This window comes from Phalacrocorax aristotelis, chromosome 1 (assembly GCF_949628215.1).
Source record: "Phalacrocorax aristotelis chromosome 1, bGulAri2.1, whole genome shotgun sequence".
NCBI lineage: Eukaryota > Metazoa > Chordata > Aves > Suliformes > Phalacrocoracidae > Phalacrocorax > Phalacrocorax aristotelis.
The window spans coordinates 162,059,689-162,079,799 of NC_134276.1; the positions used below are offsets into that span (position 1 = coordinate 162,059,689).

The window sequence follows — 20,111 nt, forward strand, 5'->3', positions numbered from 1 at the left end:
AAAAAACCAAAAAAACCAGAACAAAAAACAAACTCCTTTTTCACCCCAGCCCCCACAACACTGCATTGGCTTGGCCCACAGAAGCTGAAGCATATTCCCTGCAGGACATGCTTCTGTTGGGGCTGGAATAAGCTGCAGGGGAGTTAATCAGATGGTGGGAGTGTATGTTTACAAGTGCATGGTTTCCTATGTGCATGAGTGCTAACATGCATGGTTTTGGTATGCATGTGGGCGTTTGTTACCAGTATTGCGGGGGAAGGGAACATAGCTGGGCTTGGGTATGCGTGCTTGCAGGAAATGCTGGGATCCAGAAGCTGTGATCTCTGTCTCTGCATGGATGGCTTTTTGGGGAATTCATAGGAGAGGGCCAGGGAGAAAATTGGCTCTGCATAGCAGTGCTACACACGTGGGACCATTGTGTGCCTCTCTGGCTGCCTCTGCTGCTGCTATTCCTTCTTGCTGTGGGGCAAAAGGGAGAGGAGAAGGGCAAAGCTCCGAGCCAGTTATGGGTATTGTGGGAAACACAAAGCCTGTCAAGGCACGTGATCTATCTGTCTGTTCTTAGGGTGAGGGAGCTTGTGGAGAAAGGGGCCATGGGCAGACTCCTCCTGAGGCCAAGAGACTGCTTTGGGACCATCATGCAATCTGGAGAGCCCGTGCAGCCCACATGTGCAGCCTGGGCCATGCAGACAAGACCATGCAGAGGAGAGGGGAATCTATGAGGATGCAAGTTGCAGCTGTTTGGGCCAGTGTCTGCTCAGAGTTTGCCAGTGATGGGTAGTGAGGATATGGCCTGTTGTTGTATTGGATTGATTCAGGTCATTGAAGAGGCAGATCCACATCTCTACCCTTATCACCCTTCCTTAGCAGATGGCTTGATGAGGTGCCTAGAGCCTGGTCTGGAGTGGGTGGAGGGTGAAAAACATGATGAACTTGCTCTGTTAGCCTTGCAGTGGAAAGACTGGCTCATGTTCCAAGAAGAGAAGTGAGGATCATATGGAGGAGGAAAATGTTGGCATAAGAAGAGTGACCCTGACATCAGGCCAGTTGTGCTGAAGCAGGAGGGTTTCCATTGCCATTAACTCCATCAGGGCTCCATATTCCTGTGTTGTCCAGCCTATTCCCACCCTTGTGCCTCATTCCTATCTCTGTATCTCTCTCTTTCTCCCTCCTATTTCCCTCTCTAGAGAGGTGAAAAACATCAAGCAAAATAACTTGATTGCCTAATAAGACAGAGGCTGGAACAGAATGAAGATTAACATCTTTTTCTGGTCAAACTGAGATGGAGTTCATCTTAGCTCCTTCCCTATCTCATGTGCCATAATGACTGCTTACAAGAACTGAAGGAACCTGGTTTTTGTTGTTGTGTGTGTTTAAGTCACTGTTAGTTCTTCTGCTGTGTCTTCCCCACAGATAGAAAAGCCCCTATTGGAACTGAACAGAGGGAGAAACTTTGGTAGGCAGAATGCTCTTCCCGTAAAGGGAAGCTGTTGCTCTTCTAAGTCCAGGCTTGTTGATGCAGCAGGAGGGAGTCTTGTGTCAGTCAGGCGGTCCTTGTGCCAAGCAGCTGCATGGAGGTCTTGAGCATAGAGAGATTATAGGGAAACGGGGACACAGCTGAGAGAGGAGGAGCCTGCGCTGAGCAAGATGAGAGCACTAGCACTGGGGCTGCAGCATGAGGGGGAACACACTTTCCCCAGAGGCACCTGGAGGAGAGCAGGTGTGTTAGCTCCTGGGATTCAGTAGCAGAAAAGTATGGAAGGAAGAAGCTACTTTTCACTTCTACTCTTGGAAGGGAGCCTGAGATCTCTCTTAGACCTTTGGCTTTGCCTTAGCTCAGTAACAACACAAGCCCAGTGCCAGACCTTGCTGAAGACAGGAGATAAAGAGAAGCCAGTCTTTCAGTGGGTGCTTTGGCAGCACCAGAGCCCCATGAAGCAGGGGATAAAATGCATGCGTGCTGGGGCTGCACCTCGTTGTCTTCTACAATGGGAGCCGCCTTTGCCCTGTTACCAGTCCTTCCTGTGCATGGGTGTGGGTAGGGAGTCCTTGGGCATTTTTAGTGTGCTTCAAGTCATGTTTTCACCACTGAAGTATGGCCCTTGTCTCCTGGGAGTTTCAGATGAGCCCACAGCTGCAATATCTGGATCTTCTACTCCTGAAGTACAGCCTGTTGCCTTCTCTCCCCTCTCTTTCCACCATTTGCTCCATCATTCTCTGCCTCTCCCTCCTAATTGCCTCTCCCTTCTGCCCCTTTGGACAGGAGGAGAAGGTTCTACTGGAAGAGCAGTACTGGGGTTCTTCTGCAGGAATCTGGCCCTGTCCTTCTCCTGGACTTATTCACTTCCTTATTCTTAGGAAATTTAAATTTAAACAGACTTCTGTTGTGGTGGGAAGAAGGGACTTTACAGATGAAATGCATTCTTTTTTGTGTTTTTTTCTCTTAAGAATCATTTAAACATTTTTTTGATTTAAGGCCAAACCAGTCAATGTTTCTGTCTAATTTGTCTGGCTAACCCTGTGTTTATTATCCTTAGGGAGCTAGAGTGCTTGTCATTAAAAATCTTCCTTGTCCCTGGAGGGGGTGGGGACTTTTGCACAGTGATTTCCTAAGATGGTACCTTGCCCTCTGTCCAGCCTTGCCTGTACTGCTGCTCTGGGACCTCTGCAGCCAGCACGCAGAGGGGACAGCCACCCTCCCAGACAACTTCCGCAAGGGGGAACCCAAAATCATGTGGGTGTGTGGGGTGGTAGGAGAGGCAAAGGAGGGGGCAGGTTTGTATCAGATCCTCATTTCCCAATGCTGAACTCTTTGAGGTGAGAGTTGAGGCTCCTTGACCTTGTCTGAACCAGGTGCTGAGGTTTGAGAAGGGAAGGACTAAAAAAACCCCATTCTGCCCCTGGGCTGGAACTGGGATCAGACCACCAGAGCCTGATGTCTGTTGGTTGTTGCAGTCATGAGTAGTGAAGCCACGTGCCTGCTGCATCTCTGGGAGCAAAGCCATCTGGTGGAAGGTGGGAAAGCACTGCCAGCCTTTCCCTGCAGCCATCTTCAGCTCTGTGCTTTTTCTTGCCCGAACCCTTTCTACCTTCAAATTAATTGGTGCAAAGGAGCGCCAGGTAGTAGGTGAGGCAGTGTGTGGCATCCTCAAACCCTGTGCTTCTTTCTCTCTGCCCACCTCTGCTCTTGTCTCTCTCTGTGCTTTCTACCTAAAAAAAAGGGATTGTGTGCCCATGCATGGCTTTGGAGTGGGGAACTCATCATCTTTCTTCGCCCCAAGTGAAGGGAAGGATATGGGCTTTGGTGGACCTGTAGCAGGTGAGCTTCCTAAAGCAGAGGGAACAGGGCAGGTTGACCATATTTGCCCCTCCAGAGGACTGGGGGTAATGTTGTACCCAAGCGAGGGACAGAAAAGATGGGGTGGTTTTGTGTCTGTGTGGTTGGTATGAAGGACAACGTGCTCAAGTCCGCTCTTCCTGTTGCTTTCTCCAATCCGTGTGTCCTGCTGAGGTGTTTGCTGTTGTGCAGCTCAGGCCAGCCTGTTCTTTGTGTCTCTGTGGCAGGTAAATGAGGGGATTTTCTGGCCTACAGGTAAGGTATGAGTTGGGGTGGGGGGAAAGGGTCAGTGCAGAATGGGTATTTGTTCCCATCTGCCCCCCTTTGGTGTGTCCTTGTGGGATGGTAGTGTCTTTTCCCCTTCCAACCATCCCCCAGGCTCTGCCCCTGTCTCCCAGCTCCTGCCAGCAATCTCTGTGGCTGCTATGCCTCTGCACTGTGAAGATATGTGTCTGGGGTCACCCCTGGTCTGATTAGTGAACACTGGTGGTGAGGAGGGAAGGGATGACTTGTCTTGGCTTCACTGACCTCAAACCTTGGTGAGAAAGGAGAGAAGTGAGTGGGAGAATGAACCCCGAATCCCTCCATCGTTGTGTTCTCCCCACCCCCCCAAAAAGAAACTCCCTTCCAATTTCTGGGATGTTGGACAAATTTGCTCTTATTATAGAAACAGAGGGGGAGCTGGAGGTAAGGGGGTGGCAGGAGGGGCTCACATCCAGCACCAAGAAAGGAGAGCTGTTTCTAATGCAATACACTGACTTTTAAAGCTTTGGGGACTACAGATAATGGCTTAAGAAGGGATCTGAAATACTCTGAGGCTAAGAATTCAGAACAGATTTTTCCTTCCGGTGTGGATGATGATGTAGTGTCATCCTGGAGGTGATCCAGCAGCACTTCTGAGCCTGGGGTCCACCTGGACCTACCGGTGGTGTGGCCCCAGAACACCCTACTTTGGCAAAAGAATGCAAGAACTTGCCAAAAATAGAATAAAAAAAAAGATGAGCGTCTGCAAAGCTCCTTTCCACTCTGTAATTTATAAACAGCAAGTAATAATGAACTTTTTCTAAGGATAAATCAAATGTACATTCTGAAATCATTTTCTCTGTAAATGGTTGGATTTCATTTCACCCTTAAAGGGATGCTTAAAAGGAGGAGATAATAATAAAAAACTTTACAAAGTATGAAAGGAAACCAAGGAGTGTGTGTGGCAGCTTTTATTTCTGATCGCCTGGCAGAGAGGCTGCTGGAAAACAAAACAAGGGAAGTTGCCGCTTCCCACCTTGGCGGGACCATGCTCCCAAGGAGGGAGCCTGAGGGGGAGCCTGGCTGTTTTGGGGAATGATTGCTGATTTTGTGGGCCCTGGTCAGACCTAATCTTCTGCATGTTAGGTGAGTATGAGCACAGGCAGGCACAGGAGCAGGAAACGATGGCTGCCAAGTGGCTCTCAGAAGAGCCGGTGGATGTGGGAATCAGCATCACTGCTCATGAAATGGTCCCTTGTCAGCATCTTGCCTCCCTTGGGTGCACCCACTTTGAGTAAAGCTGTGGAAACCGTGGAGCCCCAAATTAAACCTTTGCCCTGCAGAAATGTCTCTCTGGTGACTGACTTTTCGGCACGCCGTGCAAGAGAACGTGACCTCCTTGTTTTAGCTTATTTTTAAACCTATCTCATGTAATTTTGGCTGTTCCCATTACTCAGAATCAAAGCCTGGTCCTGCTCCGAATCCTCCTAAGCACCTGGCCTCAGCAGTGCCTTTGGCAAGGGCCTTTCACAAGCTCATTTGCCATCGACAGCTATTTAACTTTTTACCTTTTTAAGTGTCTTGCTCTTCAGGTTCATTCCCGGTTCCACTGAGAGATAGTGACTGTAAACATCATAGGTTAGTTTCCTTATAATCGGCAGATCTGGCACCACATTCCCTCTTCTTTCTCTTCCACATCAGTCTAATGTTTTCAATTCTCTTGTGGAAGGGTCTCCATCAAACTAGACACTTCTGTTGTGCATTGCTTAGTGCCTTTCTGCTGCTTCTGTCTCTGGAACAAGGGGCCTGGAATAAACATGCCACTCAAAATTAACAGTTAAAACTTTCTTTTAAGAATTTTTAGCATTCTTAGTGATAGTTGTATTTTTGTGCCTGCATAGGGGATAGTCTAAAAATAAATCATTGCCAGAATGCCTTAACTTCTGATTTTTCAAGAGAAGATGAATATTCAAGCCTAGGCCAATGGCAATTTAGCAAGACAGTTTAAGAAATGAGAGTTGACTAGGTTAAAGGTTCTCCCATGTACTTTTCTTGCCTCCAACATGAAATATTTTGCTGACATTTATATTACTTTAAGAAGTAATGTAAATGGGATTTCTTCAGTTTCTTATGAGGTTTTAAAAGAAGGCATTGACAGAATTGGGACCTTTTTCCCTGGAAAGCACAAGCTTCTGCTGCGGGAGCTTGAAGCACCTCATTGAGCAAAGGGTTGACTCTTCTACAAACCAGTCCACGGTGGAGACCCTCATTTGCAGGGGCAGTGCTGATGGTCAGCCAAGGATGGGGGCACATGGCTCCACCATGAGCCTCGTATACCACGTCTCAGAGGGTCCCTCAAGACATCAGAAGGGATCTTGGTATGTGCAGTGTGCATCCTGGGTATGGATATGGAGCCTTAAGCACCATATTGAACCAGAAGTGTGCAAGCCATCTGATGCCAAGTAAATCCTGTGTGTTTTGCAGTTTTGGCATCCCAACAGGTGTTGTACAGGGAGCTGCACCATGGAGGGCCTCTGGCATGACCTGCCTGGAAGTGAGCTGTTTCCCCCAAGCTCTTGTTGTATGTCAGGGATGCTCGGTGCCTGTCACAGGCACTGTGCAACACTGCTCGGTGGGGTCCGAGGCTGTGGCAGACCCTCCGTCTCTGCCTCATGGAGGGGCTTGCTCCGTCTGGTTCCTGACTGATGCCTGCAGCAGGTTTGCTGATCAGGGGATGGACGTGCTGCTGCCAAACACCAGGGTGCTTGGAAACAAAGTGACTTCAGTATAAACTTACAGCACCATTTAGAAAGCTGGAAGGGGGATACCGAGAGCCTGGCTTGCCGGCTGTTTGTTTTTGTTGCTTGGATACATTTGTTCTCCATGTAAGGACACAACTTAATACTCTGTTTAGCAGGGACAGTTAATTTTTAATTATTAGTCCAATTTTATATATTCTTTTTAAATCTCTCTGCTTTAGTGACTCAGCTAGGGAAGCAGTGAGGTCTCAGCTGCCCTGCAGGCAGCCCATGGAGCAGCCAGGGAGAGTTGCCCCAGCCCCAGGGAGAGCATCACCAGCAAATGGCTTCATGCTCATGTGCCCCCAGCTGCAGACGCCAGCTGCCCTGCTTTCCAGAGCACGGTGACAGCGAGGATTTGGCTGCAGCCATGGTGGAAGGGAGGCATATTCTTGGTCCTGGCAGCGGCACGTGTTTCTGTGGCTCACAGGCATGCTCATACCCCAGCTGTGTCAAACCTTCACCTGGGAGCAAGCTTTGTAGGACTTTGCTGTGTCACTGCAAAATGGCCTCAGAGGAGCCATGCAAAACTGTCCCATCTGGAGAAAGGGCTCTGGGTCACTGAAGTGACAGGATGACATGAAGGATATAACCCATGGTTGCTTGGGACAGGAGCTTGGTTTGGGGCCAGGGTGCTACAAGCTCTGCCTTTGTGGCTGCAGCGGGGACAAGCACGACAGCAAAAGGTTAAAGGATCAGCCCACGTCAGCTAATGTTTGGGACGTTACTGTAAGCATCTCTGAGAACCCCAAACACAAACCCTAACTTGGAACTAAGGAAAATTTGGCAATCCAGACATTTCCAGCATTTCTGCGTGTGCTTTTTTTTTTTTTTAAGCAAAGTGAGAAGAGGAAATAGGCCTTACTGTTTTTTGAAATACATTATAGCTGTGTAAGAATTCAAATCTTTCAGGGTCATATCTCTCCTCACCCTGCCAAATAAAATACAAAATAAAACTCCATTGTTTTATGTTTCCCGTGCCTTACGGCTTTAACCGTGGATCCTCTTGGCTGAAGTCCATCCCAGTAACGATTTAATTTAGGAACCACACTTCACCTTTCTAAAAATAAGGAAAACTGAGAAGAAGATCAACTAAGCTGTGCTGAATAAAGATCTAAAATGACTTCTCCAGGATCTCAAATTAAAGAAAATATGTTGCCCAGAGACTGTATAAAATCAAATATTGTAAGCCTGCTTCTATGCAGCAAACTCTTTCTTGGCATTTTAGCCCTGTTCTACAGTCTGGAGCTTTTCCAAAGAGAGAGCAACAAATCATCAGTCATATCTCTCTTTTTTTTTCTTCCCCCCCTCCCCCCTCAGACACTTAGTAAGAACCAGGCACACACACAAAAATAAAAGAATGTAGAAAACATCTTCCCACTTCTGTTTGGTTCCCAATGTTTTTAAAGCATTTGACTCAAACTGTTACTGAGGAATGAATGTCAATACTGCAAAACCAGACAAATTTCCCTGAGCAGGACAGAAATAAATCTATCTGAGGACCTGTGAGTTAATGGGACAAGATGTGCAATAGATGCCTTCACCTATAAAAAGAAAAGAAACAGCAGTGTATAGCAGCTCTGCCGTTCTCAGGTTGTATATATGCACATGGGTCCAAACCCTATGTGACGCTGGGAGTCCAGACACCCCTTACCCAAACTAATATTCCATGTTCATGCTGGTAGGACCTCACTGCAGTGGGCAGAGGAGTGCAGAAAGCCTGGGGTCAGCCTGTGCAGCCCTGCTCCGGGGGCTGGCGCCATCAGCTGCAAGCTCTCAGCTCTCTGCAGACACTTCTAGCACAGAAAGCCCACGAGGCTGTCGGAGTGATGCAAAATTGCAAGGATAACAGCACTCACAAAAGCAGGGTCTCTGAATGGCTCTGGAAACCTTCTGCAGCATGCAGCTGGTGCAAAGTGAAAAAGGGGGAGGGGAATCTTACTAGCCAGGGAATAATAATAAAAAAAAGTCCCCAACAAACCCAGCCACAGGGTTGAAGAAACACAAGTCATGCTGAGAATGAAGGTGCACACAGACCAACTGCAAAAACACTAGAGCAGCATTTTCAATTTGTTAGGTAATAAAACTGAGCTTCCTCAGCAACCGTCGGTGCAGACCCTCGCAGTGGCAGCAGCTCTGCATCACACAGGAGACTGCTTGCTCCTGCCAGCGTTTGCAGCCCCCTGGGCTGCAGGGCTGGAGGTTGAGGAGCTGAAAAGCCCCGCTTCAGCAGCAGCTGCGCTGGGAACTTCTCCCTTCTCCCCCCGCGGCAAAAACATACCCTGAGTGTGGCTTCCTGGAATGGCTAGTTACTCTCTGTCACTAAAATCTGGGTCTCGGCTGTAAATCAGGAATGCCCCTTGAAAGAGAGCTGTGTACCAGTGATCTCTCCTCCCTCGGCATCCGTCTTCCCTCCCACATGCGCTCAACATCAAAGCTGCTGGGGGTTCAGGGAAAGAAGCCACCTGCGCCACCCTTGGCCCTCTGCCCCTCCTGGCTCATTGCAGATGGAGAGCAGGAACCCAAATGCTTGAGAAGAGTAAAGAAGTAGGGCTGCAATGAAAGAGAGCTGTTGAACTGAGTTAGACTGCCAGAAGGTCTCCTGCAAGGTCCTTTTACAAGAAGGTATTAAGGCTATTAAACCCAAGCTCAGATGGCATTGGTGGGTCACTACCCATCTTCCCTCTGGCATTTTGGGATTGCTTTCTGGCTCCTGTAAGAAGCCAGACTTCTGTTTCCAAGCACAGGTTTTTTCCTGACCCTGACCCTCCAAGATGCCATTTGCAGCTCTGCAGGTCACATTCACCTCCCTGCTGCCAAGGGAGGGTTTGCTGGCTGGTGGCAGGCAGCACAGGGATGTCTCCCTGGCTGGAAATGGTCCTGCTCTTGCAAAATGGGTGATGGGAAGCCCTGGGGTGGCACTAGACTCCTAAGAGCAGAGGCTACAAGCTGGGCTCAGAAGCAGCAGTTTGCTTCTTTTGGTGGCCATCACAGCCCATGGCAGTGGCCCCTTGAGTGGGAGGACAAGCTGCAAGCATGAGAAGACCGGCAGAGGAGCGGTGGCTGTAGAGAATCCCAGGGAGGTGGGGTAATGTCTGTGACTTATCCTGGGTAACAGCATGTTATTGTGCCCCATCACCCATGCTGCCCTTGATATTTCACAAGCTCACTTAGTCATTTGCGGATACAAAGGTCATTATTGTTCTCCAGGTGCACAGCTATGATGCCCTCCCTCCTTTCCACCTGCACCTCACCCCATCAGGGCAAGTAAATTCCCTTTCCTGTGGGGACACAGCCTGGAGGCATGGGGGGCATCCCGTTCCCAGTGAGGCCATGGGGAAAGAAGCCACCAGGCAACTGGGCTTTGCAGGCGATGAGGCACCGGGGCCAGTATCCCATCAGGGCAGCACAAGTCTTTGGGGCTGCTGGGTGGCTCCCTGCCAGGGTGGCTGCACGCGGCGGGTCAGCAGAGGAGCTGGCTGGGTTGGGAAACACTGGGGAGTGGGGGGATGTTGCTTCACTGTCTCAAGGCAGAGTTCAAGTTTACAACCCCTGGCATGTCACCAGAGGTACAGCACTCACACAGCAGCTGGGACAGTGTTGGTCACGAGTCACTCTGCCGTTGCACTCACCCTTCTCTTTGCAGGACAGAAGGAGTGGGTTGAACTTCCATGCCTGGGTGGAACAGGAGTGGGGAGCCCAGGGCAAGCAGCGGGCATGGTGAGCCAGCAAGCGGCCTCCCCAGAGGGGCTGAGGCAGCTTGGAGGCACGCTGAATGGCGTGGCCGGAGGAGTTCACAACATGCACACGCAGCTGCTGGCAAGGGGCCCAGGAGCTGGCATCAAGCCTGGGGGAAAAAAGAAGAAAGAAACACTAAAACAGGCGCAACCTGAGGGGGCCAGGCTGGGGAGGGGGCATTTATGGAAGCCCGCAGTCCTTGGATGCCATGGCAGGAGGGCAGCAAGGAAAGCCTGTTGTTGCACAGCCTCATCCAGCAGATCCTCTTCGTAGCATGTCAGGGGTTTGCTGCACATAGCTGTGCAAGTTTTGATTCAGACTTGAGAGTTTCAGGACTGGGCTCATGAGCACACCTGCCCAGAAGTGGCAGAACCCTGTTGTGAGGAGTGAAGTATTTCTGTGGATCAGCAACCCGAGAAAGAGGCAGGAAGCCAGGAGGAAGGTTCAAGGATCGATTTTCATTCTGGCAGAAAGTTAAGGGTAGGGAATATGAATGTTGCCTCCAAGGTCCCATATAGCTCAGTATGCGAACTGATGATCTGGAAACAAAGATGAGCAATATACCAAACATTTTTAAGAGATGACTCAAAGATATTGACTCTTGAGATCAGAAACGACTGTAAGTAAAATGCAAATGTGGCAAATGGGCAACAACACGCATTTGCCAAGGATTAACTGGGCATGTGCAAAGTCAGAAAAGAAAACAAATTGGAGATAAGACTTACAAAGCTCCAGACAGTCTCTAGCAACTCAGGAACGGAGCTGGATGTCACACAAACCCTGGCTCTGTGAGTAGCTGCAGGTTAAAAAGAATGCACACACAAAATATTAGCATGCAGAAGGAAGAAAGGGAGAATAATATGGAAAATATGATAATGCTATTATGTAAATCAGTAGCGTGGCCTCTCTGGGAATACTGTCTGCAGTTCAAGTAAGCCTTTCTCAGAAAGGGCTGATTAGGGGCACGGCAAGCTCTCTCACAAAGAGAGATCAAAATGATTGGGGTTGTTTATCTCAGAAAGGAAATGAAGAAGAGAAGATTGGCACGAAGCGAGCCAGCCTGGAGCTTCTGGTTTTCTTCCTGCTCAATTCTATCGCTGTCATATCTGGTGTCACTGAGAAGTGCGTGAAGTGATGTGCTCTCCTCTGTCACACACGGTTTGCTCTTTCTCTCACCCTCTCCCCCACAGGAGGCACAGCACGTAAGCACTTATGGTTTATATTTTGGTAGGACCTGGGGAGAAGGAGATAGCTAAGCAGGGATTGTTACTCCCCAGAACAGGCACGTAGTAGAGAAGGCGAGAACAGAAAAGGGGAATTCGCATCTGGACAGAGGGGCAGAAGGTCCTGGCCTCAGGAGGCTCCTTCCATTTCCTCAGGCAGACCTTTGAGAGGCTGCCAGCTACTGCCCTTCTCCCAAGGCCCCTGAGACTTCCAGACCAGGCCCCGGGGTTCCTTGGAGGTGAAGGAGCTTGAATTGGAGAGGTTATTCTGTAAAAAGCATCAGGGTGGTCAGAGGTACCTTCAAGACACACAGCATTATTTGCCGCTCTCTGCATACCCTGAAGCACCAAAGAAACCTCTGTTTACCCCGCGTTACCCTAGGCAGCCAGCACGCACAGCCGGAGGTGACCGTGACAGCCTGTACTGTGGATGTTGACTCGCTGTGGCGTGCTGAACTCTCCCCTTTCTGACACGAAGCCATTTGATGGCATTTAGGCCTGTCAAAGCCAGAATGACAAAAGGCAACACCTATTAGTGCTCCAGCTGTTCAGGGCCGTGGGGAGCACGCTCGGAGGTGGACGGAGCTGCCAAGACTGACATCCCAGCCTGTTTCACTGCGGCATACGAAGCCCGGGCTGCTATAATGAGACTTTCCATGGCGGAACAAGCCTGGTGCCCAAGGTGGGCTCAGCGTGGGTGCCCACCCCGGCCCGGAGGGCAGCGCAGGTCTGAGGGGGAAGGGGAGGCTCCTGCCTCCGCCCTGGTTGCAGCTCAAGCCGAGGTGGGAAGCAACTGCTCCACCGTGGGTCCGTGGGGTCCTGCAGTGGGGGTCCCGCCGTGGGGGTCCCATTGGCCCCCTGCTCCCCACAGACTTTCAGGGTTTCCCCGGCCCCCACCCCACCCCACCCCACCCCAGCCTCTTCTCCACGGCCATCCCCGCTGAGGAAACCGGCTCGTCACCCCCCCGAGGTGCACGACCGCCTCAAAACAGAGCAGCACCGGTCCCAGCCCGCCCCTTCCCATCCCCAGCTGGGAGCAACGGGGGGCAGCAGTCCCCCCTCCCCGCCGGCAGAGGGCAGCCTCCAGGCGCGGGTGGGCGGCGCGGAAGGTTCCCGCCCATTCGCCGTAGGGTGGCGGGAGCGGCGCCCCGCCCTGCCGGCAGGGGGCGACAGCGCTGCGCCGCCGCCCGCCCCCGCCCCCCCCCGCTCGAGCGGAAGTCCTCCGCCGAAGGGACGGTTTGGGCCCCGGCGAGCTCGCTCTATGATTGGCGGGAGTGGACCGGAGGGAAGGTGGCGGCGGCGAGGTCACGACCCGGAAGCGGATCGGCCATGTTGCCGGGTGACCCCGGGAGCGGTGCCGGGAGGGACCAGGAGCGCCTCCCCTTCCCCCTCTCCTCGCCTTCCCGGTGAGTGCGGTGTGGCCGGTCCCTGCGGGGCCTCGGCGAGCTCGGCCCCAGCCCGGCACCCCTGCGGGAAGCGGGGGCGGCCCGCCACCCGCCCGCCACGGGAAGGGCCAGGCGGCGGGACCCGCCGGTTCCCCCGCCGCGGGCCGCGCGGCCTGTCGCCCTTCGGGAGCCCGTTATCCCCGACGGTTCCCGGAGGGGCCGTCGCGCCCCTCCCCGGGCCGCGGAGGCGGCGGTGTGAGGGGCCAGGCGGGCGGGGGGCGGGGTCAGAGCTGACCGGGCTCCCGCGCTTTGTCACCTCTATCCAGGTCGCCGCCCCGCGCCCCCGGCCCCCATGGCAGCGTGGTCCCGACGGGCCGTCCTGACCCTCTACCGGGCTCTGCTGCGCCAGGGCCGCGGGCTGCGATACACCGACCGGGATTTCTACCTCGCTTCGATCCGCCGCGAGTTCCGCAAGAACCAGGGGCTGCGGCAGCTGGAGGACAAGGAGAAGCAGCTGGAGAAGGGGCAGGCTTTCCTGCGGAGCAAACTCGGGGGCCTGGTTTAGAGATTCCCTGCAGATCCTTTTGGCCCTGCTTGCTTCCCTCTTCTTTCCAAAAACCTCTTGCCAACCCAAAGAGATGGTTAATGCTCCCTGCCCACAGCTGACTTGAAAAAGTCTGGAAGGTGTTCCCACAGGCACGCCAGGAAGGCTCTCCTCTTTTCTTTACAAATGTGTTAGGTTACAGGTAGGTCTCTTACAACAAAGTAACTACATTCTTCGTGCTGCTATTACAGTCAGCTTTGTGAAAGTGCAGGTTTTTTCTGCCTAGGGATGAAGAGTGACTGGATTCCTGGTTCATCAAGGCAGGAATGTTCCTCCTGAGGTTGTAGCTTGGCCATAGAAAAACCTAAGGGCAGTTTTAAACTACCCAAGTCAGGCAGGCTCTGAACCTTTGAAACTGACTTAGAAAACAGATCTCGAGTTAGGTTGGAAGAGTTTCCTGGTGTTTTCACGTAGGTTCACTGAGGATCCACCTACGGGTACAGTGGTGGCAAAGTGTATTTTACACATGTAGTTGGCCAGGGAGACCCTTTGAATTCAAATATCAAGGTCAGGTTAAATGGGAATTGGAGGAAACAAAAGTACACATGTAAGAAAATACTAACATTCCTGTTACACATGACTTGTATGGGAGTCAGACCCACCAGCCTTGAGGGCAAGAATAAATGCCCAGTGAAAACAAGGGAGCTGTTCCCTTTGCAGTGCGTTGTGGTCTCTGCTGTTGATTCTTGTGTGTCTTTGAAGTATCTGGGCCATTGTCTAAAAGCGAGCCTGGGAGTGGATGCTCTGAGACTGCCTGTCAGCCCTTGGGAAGAGTCTGATTTGTTATGGACAAGCAGTTGACCATCCCTGCATTGCCTTTTTCGTAAACAAAATTACACGCATTAGATTGAGAATAAGAAAATAAATTGGCATTAAAAAAGCCATACTTTGAGAAGCACAAATTAAAAGGAAGATATCTGAATGGTCATCGAGTTTTATATAATATGCAGGATTTTATTGTGAAGTATTGCTGAAGTAAATCTTTCTGTTTTAAAAAGTGTTAGGCAATTGCACAATTAAACCTGCTTCAATGATTAGAAGCCCCACATCAAATTTGGGGTGTTTTTGTTCAGGTCATAAACAGCTGGAAGCAAACAAATGCTGTCATTGCAGAGCTTGGTCAGTACTGTTCTGGTGTGTCTGGGAATCTTCCTCAAGGGAAGATAGTTAAAGAGGCTGCAGGGTTAGGTGGTCCCTTCGTATGGCTCTGTGCCAAGACCCCAGAGCTGTGAGCGTGGGGTGGAGTAGAAGGGAGTGACCCGTTAGGGCTGTGTGTTTTGACCTGTTTGTTTAATGCTCCCACTCTTTCCAGGTGAGATGGCAGGCGCTGGGCAGCGCAAAGGGAAGAAAGATGACAACGGCATCGGCACAGCCATCGACTTTGTGCTGTCCAATGCCCGGCTTGTGCTGGGCGTGGGTGGAGCAGCTATGCTGGGCATTGCCACGCTGGCCGTCAAACGGGTGAGCGTGCGGGACAGTGGGGTGGGGCCTGAGCACAGGGGCGCCGGAAAGAAGGAGCAGGAAACAAAAGACTGTGGGATGGTGGCACTAGGCTGGGTAAAATACAAACGTTGGGCCCTTAACAACTCAAACTGTACCTGGTGATGTTGCTTTAGATGTATGACCGGGCGATCAGTGCTCCCAGCAGCCCCACTCGCTTGACCCAGTCTGGAAAGAGAAGCTGGGAAGAGCCAAACTGGCTGGGCTCTTCTTCACGCTTACTGACCCAGGACATGAAGACTAACCTCAGCCGCTCCCTGCAGACCCTTCCCACTGATTCTTCGGCCACAGACACAGGTAAGGAGCAGGGTGGTACTCCTGCATTGCAGAATTGTCCAGGCTCATAAACTCATTTAAAGGAATGCAGGAAAGAGAATACTCTGTCTAGTCCAGGATTTTGATGTTTTTCTTTTAAGCAGGTCTACTGGTAACAAGAATCAGAAGTCGGATTGGGAACTAGTGAATAATAGTAATCTATTTGCATTCTTCATTCCTCCGTGATTTCATGGTCTTAAGCTTTATTCTCCCTCAGTCTTTTCTCTTTTAAGCTGAATACTTGCCTGTGTAATCTTTCCTCAGAAAAAGCAATTCCATTCCTTTGAAGGTCTCTGTTGCCTTTCTTTGGACCATTCCAGTTTGTTTGGGTATTAAGAGGGGAATATTAAAATTGTGAATGTACTAGCAATTCATAACATTATTTCCTATATTATTTCTGCCATTTTCCTAATAATTTCTCTAATGCTGTTTGCCTATTTAGTGCCGTTTATCACTAATTTAGTCTTCATCAGGCTATAAAAAGTGACCTGCAGTCTTCTTTCTAAGCGGGATAATAAGTAATTTGGAGTCCATTTGTGTTTATTATATGTGTTTCATTGGTTTTTCCCACCAGTTTTACTTTCTGTCCCTGTCACTTCAGGAGATTTACACTTGGAGATTTAAAATAAAAATCAGGATCAAGCTTCTAACTTGATTTCCAGATTCTCTGCCGTCCTGAAGCTGACTTTCTTGCAATGGATTTGCTGCTGGAGAAATGTTAAATAACTAGACAACTGTGTTAAATGGGGTCTAGATCATTTGATTGGAGTCCCCAAAGATGAGGATTGAAGAGTAAAACCATTCATGATGGCATCTTGCTTTCTTGACTTAAAAATAAATAAAAACTTAAGGTGGAAAAATAAGTTTTTTCATGAACAGGCGATGATGAAGTCTGGTTCCCTATGGTTTTATGGGCTATTTCCTTTTCACACCTAACCTCAAATCTGTCCAAAAGACCCCAGTGGGACAAGAGACAGCGGCTGCTGACATTGGGCGAATCGGGTCTGTGGACAGCTTGGTCAGCCGTTCTGCCTGTGCTGCGTGGCCAAATGCCTGTTGCCAAACAAACGTGCAACAGCCAATTGCCTTAATGGGGCCACTGACTTGGGGGTCTCTCCTGCACCCATTAAATGCCACAGCCCTTCCAAAGGTCTCTTAGATCTGTCATTCTTCCTTAATTCTCGTTGATAACTTCTGAAACTCTTGGTCCATGTTAAGAGAGGTCTGAAAGATAGTTGGGAAGCATTGACTTATTTCTTTAGAAAAACAGAGAGGAAAAAAGGGGGTTTAGAGGATCTGTGCATGTTAGATGTTGCTTAATAAGGCAGACAGCAGTGTAAAGCGTTGTATTGCTGGTATGTGCCTACGGCTGTGCGCTCAGCTTTTTGGCCAGTGAAAGTTTGAGGGAGGTTTTTATTGGGGCTATGATTGCCTGAGTTCTGCTGGCCCCAAGATCTGTCAGCTCATCATCCTGATAAGTGTTGATCAGAGTCTTGACAACTATTTCTTTTCCAAGTGGCGTGATCTTCTCAGATCTCATGCCCTAGTCAGAACTGGGTTTTGCTGATAGTTTGTAAAAATCCATTATAATGTTAAAAGTTTAATGAGATGGCATGGTGGTTCAAGAGTGTTTTATCCACTGGTCTGGCATCACGTTAAAAGCTTCTGAACTGGTAACGGTGCTGAATTTGTGATGAAATTGAACTGAGGTACTGCCCATGTAGCCATCAAAATTACTTCCTTGTACACGATGTTAGTCTTGTTCTGGCTAAATTCCAAATATAGTAACTTGTTTTAATCTGGTTTGATTCTTGTAGTAGTATCGTTTGAAGTTTTTCAGCACCTCCCATTTGACTGGTACCTGTGTGAAGCATGCAAAATGTCTGCTGAAAGCTTTTTCAGACCTAGGAGGCTGCACTTCAGCACCGCAGATTTTCCTCTGTAGATCAATTCACAGTGAAAAACTGCAGATGACCAACAGTGTTCCTTCTGTCCTGCAGACTTTTTCCGACCCACAAAGCCCAAGCCATCTGCCAAGAGGAGTCAAGTGGAGCTGAAAAAATCCCGCCTTCGTCTATCTCTGCAAGAAAAGCTCTTTGCTTATTATCGGAGGAAGGTAGCTATCCCAGCAGATGAGCAGGCCCGGGCCAAGCAGGCAGCCGTGGATATCTGTGCCGAGCTGCGCAGCTTCCTACGTGCCAAGCTGCCGGACATGCCCCTGCGTGACATGTACCTCAGCGGCAGCCTGTATGACGATCTGCAGGTAATTCCTGGGGCCACAGGGTGGGTCATTATGCAGAAGGCTGACTAGGCAGGGGAATTTCAGGCTTCCCTGGCTGGCAGTGCTGGCTCAGCACAACATTCCTCTGTAATAAGACTCTTTGTGCCACCTTTCCCACCATGGAGCCCGGTGTTGATTTCTGCAATACGGTTTGAACACGCATGACCAGGCTCCTCGGGCTTTGTCTGCAAATAATTTGCTTTTTGCTATTTTATTTCTCCGGTTTATCTCAGCCCTTCTTTTCCTCCCCTCTGTGTCTCCCTGTAGCTGTGTTTTTGGTGTTTCTCTGGCAGAGCTCTGTTTAATCTCTGTCCCTTCTATCACTTTCGAAGTACATGATATTCCCTTAGAACTCCTTTGTAGTCATGTAGGTATTCCGCACTCTTTTTTTTTTTAATGCATGTCAGACCTGGATTGGACAGCAGTCCCTGCTGCATATCTCCGAGATGGAAAGATGCCCATGGCTATAGCGAGTGATTCAGAGGCACGTTTTTTAGTTTGAGTCAGAGCTCTGGAATGGAGTGTCAGGTGTCCAGTGAAACTTAGATCTGGGGTCTTAATCACATTGGTGAAAAGGGATCTTTTAATGACCTTTTTACGAACAATGTGGCAGGCCGGGTGAGGGCAGTAAGTAGTTGTAGCGTGGGATAATTAAACCATGGCAGCTTAAGCTTGTCTAGAAACTTAATACTCTGCCTCCTGTTTTAAATTATCATGTGTTGCAGCTGTGCCCTGGCCCAGCTGCATCTCACATCCAAGGAGTGGACTCAGAGCAATAGGAGGCAAAACGATTCATCTATTTGCAGTCCATGTCAGGTCCTGAAGTATTTAAAGATCTCTAAATAGTACATACCGTCTAAGCACTAGCTTGGGTTCTACCTTGGAGTTATCCCACTGATGATGGGAAATAGTCCTTCAGAATGAATGTCTTTTGACAAAGGGAGGCTGTGAATCCCATGGAGAGAGGAGAGTGAGACAGCTGATCCTCCTTAATGCAAGTTCCTTTGAACAGAGGCTATCTAAAGGTGGTGAATAAAACTGAGTGTGGAGAGAGAAAGCTTGTTCTTATCGATTTTTCTCTCTTGTGAAAGGTAGTGACAGCTGACCACATCCAGCTCATTGTGCCTCTGATGCTGGAGCAGAACCTGTGGTCGTGCATCCCCGGAGAGGACACTATCATGAACATTCCTGGCTTCTACTTGGTGCGTCGGGAAAACCCAGAGTACTTTCCCCGTGGGAGCAGCTACTGGGACCGCTGTGTGGTGGGAGGTTACCTTTCCCCCAAAGCTGTAGCAGACACCTTTGAGAAAGTTGTAGCTGGCTCCATCAACTGGCCAGCAATTGGCACTCTCTTGGATTATGTGATCCGTCCAGCAGCTCCCCCAGCAGATTTGACACTGGAAGTCCAGTATGATCCAGAACGGCATCTTTTTATTGACTTCCTACCATCCCTGACATTGGGTGACATCATCCTTGTGGCCAAACCCCATCGATTGGCCCAGAATGACAATCTGTGGCGACTGAGCCTGCGGCCAGCAGAAACGGCTCGCCTCCGAGCTCTGGACCAGTGCGATTCTGGCTGCCGTTGCTTGTGCCTGAAGATCTTCAAAGCGGTATGCAAGTCAAACCCAGCCCTGGGCCACCTCACTGCCAGCCAGCTCACCAATGTCATCCTGCACCTATCCCAAGAAGAGTCCGACTGGTCCCAGGACATGCTGGCTGATCGCTTCTTGCAGGCGCTGAAGGGGTTGATCCGCTACTTGGAGGCAGGTGTCCTCCCAAGTGCTCTGAACCCCAAGGTGAACTTATTTTCAGAGCTTACCCCCGAAGAAGTGGATGAGTTGGGCTATACCCTCTACAGCTCGCTCTCAGAGCCAGAGGTCTTGCTGCAGACATAATGGGGCCTTACTTAGGGAAATCTTGATAGGGTTTAGCCAAGGTTGACTTTGATTACTGCGAAATATGTCTCCTCCACTTCTCTCTCTCTCTCTCTCTGTCTCCTTTTGGTTGATTATTATTTCCTGCTGTGGAGTTGGTGCTCCCACTGAATTTCTTGGTGCTACTGGTCCATTTCCACCATCTCTGCCCCAACAGGTACCCATTGGCTAGGGAAAAGAGGCTAAAACTGCAGCTCTGAGATCTTTGCATAGATTCTGCTGATGTTTAAGTGTCTACCAAAAAAAAAAAAACCAAACACAAAACCTCAAACTATGCACTTCTTTCTTCTGTGGTTCACTTACTGCAGTGAGTCCATTTTGGTCTGAAGAAGGTGGAACTGGGCTGGTAAATCCAGTAACGATTTTAGCAGACTTGCATTGAGGTCCTTTCCTTTCCTCCAGTCTGACTTGCCCCCCATTTCTCTCTCTGCTATACCACACTGTCTCCTCACTTCTGTCTCACTTTCCTTTTTTTTTTTTTTTTGTGTGTCCATTTGACCCAGTCATGCAGGGCAGACAGAGTGAGATGTTTTGGATAGAGTTTTTTTTTTGTATTTCTGAGTGGATAACGATTACACTGGCAGTATTTAGGGCTGTAGAGCTTAGAATAGGAGAATGCCCATGACCGTGGCTCCTGCTCCTGTGGAGCCTTCTCATGTTTTGCAAGCTGGGTTCAGGAGCAAGGGCTGAGGCTTGTCCAGTCTGCTGCAGCACAACCCCCAGTATGGGCTGTTCTCACTAAAGCTGTCA

General features: G+C 49.9%; 2 protein-coding genes and 1 long non-coding RNA gene across 3 annotated transcripts; 2 read left to right on the forward strand and 1 right to left on the reverse strand.

Moving 5' to 3' along the window:
- Positions 1 to 5,270: 5,270 nt before the first annotated feature.
- Positions 5,271 to 10,894, reverse strand: LOC142049690 (uncharacterized). The gene is made up of 3 exons (XR_012657816.1): positions 10,842 to 10,894; positions 10,011 to 10,225; positions 5,271 to 5,386 (listed from the first exon to the last, which is right to left on the reverse strand). It is a non-coding gene; the product is annotated as an uncharacterized LOC142049690 (long non-coding RNA).
- A 1,696-nt stretch (positions 10,895 to 12,590) lies between these two features.
- Positions 12,591 to 13,289, forward strand: MIURF (mitochondrial elongation factor 1 upstream open reading frame). The gene is made up of 2 exons (XM_075077653.1): positions 12,591 to 12,745; positions 13,051 to 13,289. The coding sequence occupies exons 1-2, from the start codon at positions 12,601 to 12,603 to the stop codon at positions 13,287 to 13,289; spliced, it is 384 nt and encodes a 127-aa protein (XP_074933754.1). The 5' UTR covers positions 12,591 to 12,600.
- Positions 13,290 to 13,331: 42 nt separating this feature from the next.
- Positions 13,332 to 19,626, forward strand: MIEF1 (mitochondrial elongation factor 1). Its single transcript, XM_075077630.1, has 5 exons — positions 13,332 to 13,470; positions 14,641 to 14,789; positions 14,945 to 15,125; positions 17,144 to 17,406; positions 18,516 to 19,626. The coding sequence occupies exons 2-5, from the start codon at positions 14,646 to 14,648 to the stop codon at positions 19,320 to 19,322; spliced, it is 1,395 nt and encodes a 464-aa protein (XP_074933731.1). The 5' UTR covers positions 13,332 to 13,470; positions 14,641 to 14,645; the 3' UTR covers positions 19,323 to 19,626.
- The last annotated feature ends 485 nt before the right edge of the window (positions 19,627 to 20,111 follow it).

What these genes read in the sequence shown, in the direction of transcription:
- MIURF (XM_075077653.1), top strand. Translation starts at nt 12,601, where the DNA reads ATGATTGGCGGGAGTGGACCGGAGGGAAGGTGGCGGCGGCGAGGTCAC. An exon ending in CCCCTCTCCTCGCCTTCCCG is followed by an intron (nt 12,746 to 13,050) that starts GTGAGTGCGGTG and finishes ACCTCTATCCAG; the next exon opens with GTCGCCGCCCCGCGCCCCCG.
- MIEF1 (XM_075077630.1), top strand. Translation starts at nt 14,646, where the DNA reads ATGGCAGGCGCTGGGCAGCGCAAAGGGAAGAAAGATGACAACGGCATC. An exon ending in CCACGCTGGCCGTCAAACGG is followed by an intron (nt 14,790 to 14,944) that starts GTGAGCGTGCGG and finishes ATGTTGCTTTAG; the next exon opens with ATGTATGACCGGGCGATCAG. An exon ending in TTCTTCGGCCACAGACACAG is followed by an intron (nt 15,126 to 17,143) that starts GTAAGGAGCAGG and finishes TCTGTCCTGCAG; the next exon opens with ACTTTTTCCGACCCACAAAG.